Genomic DNA, 6,000 nt, shown 5'->3' with positions numbered 1-6,000 from the left:
ATTCTAAAGAAAATATAAAAAAATAAAATTATGAAAAAAAAGAGGAAATTAAAATTTAAAAAAAGAAGAAAAAACTTTAAAAAAAAGAAGAAAATAATTCGAAATTTTTGTCTATTAAAGACTTAGATGATCTTTTATCAGAAAAAAATTACGAAAAAACCACTTTAAAATAATTAAAATAAGAAAATGAAAAATTAAGACAAAAATTAAAAGATTTCAATGAAAAATTAAATTAATAAATTGAAAGTACGAAATTTTAAATGCAAATAAATTTAAATTAATAAAAAAAATTAACCTTTTTTAAAAGATAAAATATAAGAAAATAAATACTCGGAATAAGAAAATAATCAAAAGCAAATCAAATAATATTAAATCGAATTAAATAAATTATAAGATAGATTAAATTTAATTTAAAACCCTCAATATATAGAAGAAGTCGAAAGAAAAATAAAAGCCACGAAAAATTTAATTGAAAAAACAAAAAAGAAATCAAAAGTGTACAATTAGATAACCAAAAATAGGCCAAAAGACTTCAGAATGCAAACGAAGATGAATAATAAAGCAAAGAAATATTTAATTTGAGGAAAGAAATAAATCTATTAGTTTAAAAAAACCATGAAGGTTAAAAAAAAAGGGAAGAAATAGCGAATTAAATAAATGAAATTAACAAAAAAAAATAGTTAATAAACTAAGAATTAAAAAAAAAAATAGAAGAAGCAAAAGATCTTAAAATCGATATATTTTAAAAAAACGAAGAGGAGAAAAATTTAAAGGAAAATAAAGAAAAAATAAATTTATTAAAAAAATAAATTGAAACTTTACAAAAAATGAAAAAAACAAAAGAAAATATATAAAATAGAGAGATTGAAGAATTAAAAAAGAAATATTTACAAAAAATGAAGATATAAATTAAAAATAAATAGAAATTATTACACTTACTCATTAAATTTAAGATAAATTATAAAGAGAAAATATATTAAGTAGGCATTTAAAAGAAGCTTTCGAAAATTAAATATAATAATAAGATAAAAATAAATAAAAATCATAAAGTCCTTAAAAATAATTCAAATCACCATTAAAAAAAAAAATAGTCAGAATTAAAGTATTGATATTACAGAAGAAAATTAGAATAATAATAATAGTAAAAATTTTTAATTAGAATATTAAAATAATGATTCAAGTTAATAATAAAAAGAATCTCTTTAATAAAAAAAAGAATAAGAATAAAATATAAAAGGTGAGTTTAGTAAACCTTTTTCGATTAAAAAATTCAAAAAATTAGAAGAAAATATTTAAGTTGAAGATAATAAAGAAGAAAAATAAGAAGATACAAATATGCCTATTTCTGGCGGAGACTAATTTAAACCAAAATTATTTAATTTTAAAAATAAAATAATAATAATAATAATAATAATAATAATAATAATGATAATAATAATAATAATGATAATAATTATGTTTAATAAAAAAAGAAATAATAGATGATGATTTTATTAATAATATTAAACCTCAAAAAATGTTTAAGTTTAAATTAAATGAATAATAAGAAAATATGTATTAGGATAAATAAGAAAATTAATAATAAGAAAAATAAAATGAATAATAATAAAATTAAAAAAAGAAGATTAAAATTAAAATAATTAAAACACTCAACCTAATGATAACTAATATTAATTTTAATATAATTCTCGTGTAGGAAGAAATAGAAATATAAAAAAATAATAAGATGAAGGTTATTCTTTCACTCATAATTAAGATTAAGAAGAAAAAAAATAAGAAGAATAACAAAAACAAGCAAATTAATAAATACAGGAAACTTAGTAATCTTAAAAAAATGTGAAAAAAAAATTTGATATAAATAATTTATTTGATGACGAAGATTAAAATAAAGATAAATTTAATAAAAATGAAAATACCAATTACAATTAATAAAAAAATGAATAAAATAATTAATAATAACAATAACAATAAAATTAAGTTTAAGAAGAAAATACATATAACTTTAATTAAGGAGTTTCAAGAAGAAACAGAAATTTAGTAAAATAAAATAATGACGAAAACTAAAAAAGTGAAGAATTTAAAATTAATAATAATTAAAATATTAATATTAATAACTATAATAGTAATAATAATAATAATAATAATAATAATAATAATAATAATAATAATACCATTAATAATAATAACAATTTTAATGATAATACAAATTCTTAATAATAAAATAATGGAGGTAAATCATTTAATTTTAAAGCAAATTTATAAAAATAAGAAAATACAAAATTAGAAATTAACAATAATTATAATAATATTAATAATTAAGCATAGAATGAATAATAATAATAATAATAATAAAACATAAATACAACTAATAATAACTAAGATGATAATTTTATGGGTCCAAATAATCGTAATAGAAGAAATAATAAGAAAAATAATTTAAATAATAATTAAAATATAACAAAAGTTGTTAATAGAGATATTTTTACAAACGATTAACCTGCTTATTCTGTATAAATTCCACAAGATGTTTCTTAAAATAATGTTTAAAATAAATAAGAAAATTAATAATATGTATAAAAATAAAAAAATTCTCTTTTAGATGATGATTTGGATGACGGACTTAGTTTTTTGAAAGATAACAATTAAAAAAAAATCAACTATGATGATGATGATTGCTTTAATTTTGGTAAAAAACCTAGTAATAATAATAACAATAGCAATAAAAATACTTAAGCGAAAAAATAATAAGAAAATATATAAGCAAAAGTAATCTTTTTTATCAATAAATAGATATTATTATAAAAAAATAGGAAAAAGCACTAATAGAAAAGGCAAAAAATAATGACTTTTTTGGAGAATTAGACTTTTGATATAAAATTTATTTTTATTTATAATCTTTTTTTTTATAATTTAATATTTTTTTTCATTTAAATAAAGTGAAAATATTTTTCTTTATTGTTTTATAAGAAATAAATATTGAAATTAAAAGAAAATAAATACAAATTAAAATAGATTTTTTTGTTTTATTTGAAAAAAAATATGTTATAAAAAATATTTATTTTAATTATTATAAATTATTTATATATAAAAGAAAAATCTTTTATATAAAGAATTTTTTGATATTATGAATATAAATAAAATATTATTTTAAAATTATATTTATATTAAATAAATTATATAATAAATATTAATATAAATAATGTATTTTCATATATAATTGATTTTAAAAATTTTAAATGTAAATTAAAGTAAAAATAAAATTACATATATAATAAATAAATAAAAATTATAATTACAATATAAAGTTTATTTATATTTAAATTTGCATTAATTTTTTCCATTTTTTTTTTTAAAAAGTATATTATTATGTCAAATTAAAAAAAAATCTATATATGATCATTAATAAAAATAAAAACATAATATCTAAATTTTTTTGATAAATGTATATAAAATTTTATATAAAAAATTATGAATAAAATATATTCTTATTTAGGCTGTTTAAAAATACTTTTAATTCATAAAACTAAATAAATATTTATAAGAAATACATATAAATTAAATCTATAAAAAATTATTTTTTAAATAAATATAAAAATATATAAAATAATATATAAATATATAAATAAATATATATTTTAATATTTTAATAAATGATTGAATAATTTAATTAATTATAGAATTAATGAATTATTTAATGAAATAATGAATTAAGTGAATGAGTATTAATCTATTTAATATATTTATGTATATTATTTTAATTATGATTTTTTTTTTTATTTTTATTTTAAATATAAATATATTTTTTTCATATTATACAAATTTTTTTATTTTTATATTAGTTTTATTTATTTATATTTTATTCTTAGATATTCAAATATTAATTTTATTTTTTATTTATATTTTTTTTTATTTAAATAAAAAAACTTTTATTTTATAAATATAATTATTTTTAATAATGATTATACAAATACTATATATTTTTTGGTTTTTATATTATATTTATATAAATTTATTAATAAACTTTTTTAATATATAAATTTATATATAATCTGAATATTTATACTTTTTATACTATAAACATCTTAACAATTATATAAATTTATATTTAATTGTATAATTATACAATATGTAACATTAATATTCTTATAAATATAACTTTAAGATCTTTTTTATAATTTTTCATTTTTATTAATATTAATTTTATATTAGATATTGATTAACAATTATATTTTTTTTTTTATTTTTTACATTATATTAATATTTAAACATTAAATATTATTTTTTAAATATGTTTTTTTCTTTTTTTTTCTTATATATATATTTATTTACATTAATATATATATATTTTATTTTTTTCTTTTAAGTAAAAATTAATTAAAATTTTAATAAAGATAATTTTTTTTTTTTAACTTATTTTTTTTTTTTTCATTTACATATTTCATATTTTTTTTATTATAATAAACATTATAATTAAATATAAAAAAATGTTAAATATTAATTATTAATAAACCCATAAAAAAAATAGTTTTTATTAAAAATATTCAATTAATCCTTAGTCTTTTCAATTAAATATTAATAATGATTCTATTATATAATAAAAAGAAATATAAAATAATTAAATAAAATAAATTTATAAAAGCAACAGTCTTTAATTAACTAAACAAAACATTAATATAAAATAAAAAAAATCGATTTATTTACCTGAAACTAATTCATTAATTTAAATTAAAATGAGACTTTAATAAAATGTCAATAAAAAAATGATATAAGTAATGATTTTTACTAAGAAGAGGATTTAGCAACAGTCTTTAATTAACTAAACAAAACATTAATATAAAATAAAAAAAATCGATTTATTTACCTGAAACTAATTCATTAATTTTAAATTAAAATGAGACTTTAATAAAATGTCAATAAAAATGATATAAGTAATGATTTTTACTAAGAAGAGGATTTAAATTCTATTTAAAATATAAACAATTTAATTATTAACGATTTAAATGTCAGCAATTATAATAATAACCTATAATCAAATTAGAATATTTAATTTTAAAGTGTTCAAAATACAAGTTTGTACAAAAAAATGTTCGAAAATAGCGAAATTTATAGTTCTATATTTAATGAAAATAACCTAACAAATAGAAAAAGTTAAAAGTAAATATATGATGTTTAAAAAATAGAAAATGAATATAAACAATTGATGAGATAAGGTTTTAATTAAAATAATTGTTAGAAATATGATGGTATTTATGTAAGAAAAGTAAAATTAAATTATGAAAATGACCCTTCTATGTATTATACAGATTAAAAGTTAGTTTTTTAAAAAAACTTAAATAATTAAAATGAAGATATTGAAAAAAAAAAAATTAGGAAGTTTAATAAATATAGTAAAATATTTTATTATATTTTTGTAAAATAAATAAAAAAAGAAATTCATAAAATAATAATTTTTAAGAAAATTTATAAATTTAATAATCTAAAAATGAAATTAAATAAAGTTTAATTAAAAACAAATCTTAGTAGGTTTTTTTGCCTTAATAAAATATTTAAAATTAATACTAAATAAAAAATAACTTTAAAAATAATAATAATATAAGATAAAAAAGGTATATAAAATAAAAAATAAATATTTATAAAATATTAGTAAGAATATGTATTAAAGTATAAATGAAGGAAATAAAAAAAGTTATAATTATTTTTTAATGTAAATTATATTAAAAAAAAAAATAGCTAATTAGTTTAAGTATTTAGAATTAAAATAAATGGAAAAATAAAAAGTAGCATTAACTTAATAGTTAAAAAAATATATAAATGTAAATGAGTAAAAACAACGAAATATAAGTCAATCATTATATAAAGAAAATAAAAGTAAAATATTAAATTATTAAAATTATTTAAATTATTATAAAAAGTAAATGAATAATCTAATAAAACAGATAAATTATTAAATTAAACAGTTGTAAATATATTAAAAAATGTTTAAAACTGTTTTGATAATAT

The 6,000-nt window shown here is 12.8% G+C and overlaps 1 protein-coding gene across 1 annotated transcript, besides 17 other annotated features; it reads right to left on the bottom strand. All coding sequences in view use genetic code 6, as the record gives it.

Annotated features, from left to right (window-relative positions):
- Positions 1-33: 33 nt before the first annotated feature.
- Positions 34-94: a microsatellite.
- A 205-nt stretch (positions 95-299) lies between these two features.
- Positions 300-1,075, bottom strand: IMG5_176500 (hypothetical protein). Its single transcript, XM_004027690.1, has one exon. It carries the CDS (start codon positions 1,044-1,046, stop codon positions 420-422), a length of 627 nt encoding a protein of 208 aa, XP_004027739.1. The 5' UTR covers positions 1,047-1,075; the 3' UTR covers positions 300-419.
- Positions 653-711: a microsatellite.
- Positions 893-929: a microsatellite.
- Positions 1,076-1,386: 311 nt separating the features above from the next.
- Positions 1,387-1,454: a microsatellite.
- A 108-nt stretch (positions 1,455-1,562) lies between these two features.
- Positions 1,563-1,617: a microsatellite.
- A 465-nt stretch (positions 1,618-2,082) lies between these two features.
- Positions 2,083-2,224: a microsatellite.
- Positions 2,085-2,186: a microsatellite.
- A 61-nt stretch (positions 2,225-2,285) lies between the features above and the next one.
- Positions 2,286-2,347: a microsatellite.
- Positions 2,293-2,352: a microsatellite.
- Positions 2,353-2,881: 529 nt separating this feature from the next.
- Positions 2,882-2,924: a microsatellite.
- Positions 2,925-3,239: 315 nt separating this feature from the next.
- Positions 3,240-3,303: a microsatellite.
- A 276-nt stretch (positions 3,304-3,579) lies between these two features.
- Positions 3,580-3,633: a microsatellite.
- Positions 3,587-3,634: a microsatellite.
- Positions 3,635-3,637: 3 nt separating this feature from the next.
- Positions 3,638-3,680: a microsatellite.
- Positions 3,666-3,711: a microsatellite.
- A 517-nt stretch (positions 3,712-4,228) lies between these two features.
- Positions 4,229-4,349: a microsatellite.
- Positions 4,350-4,637: 288 nt separating this feature from the next.
- Positions 4,638-4,957: a microsatellite.
- Between the last annotated feature and the right edge of the window lie 1,043 nt (positions 4,958-6,000).

This window comes from Ichthyophthirius multifiliis (assembly GCF_000220395.1).
Source record: "Ichthyophthirius multifiliis unplaced genomic scaffold scaff_1120509251289, whole genome shotgun sequence".
Classification (NCBI taxonomy): Eukaryota; Ciliophora; class Oligohymenophorea; order Hymenostomatida; genus Ichthyophthirius; species Ichthyophthirius multifiliis.
The sequence above is the reverse complement of the archived record's forward strand: the minus strand, read 5'-3'. Positions and strand labels throughout refer to the sequence as shown.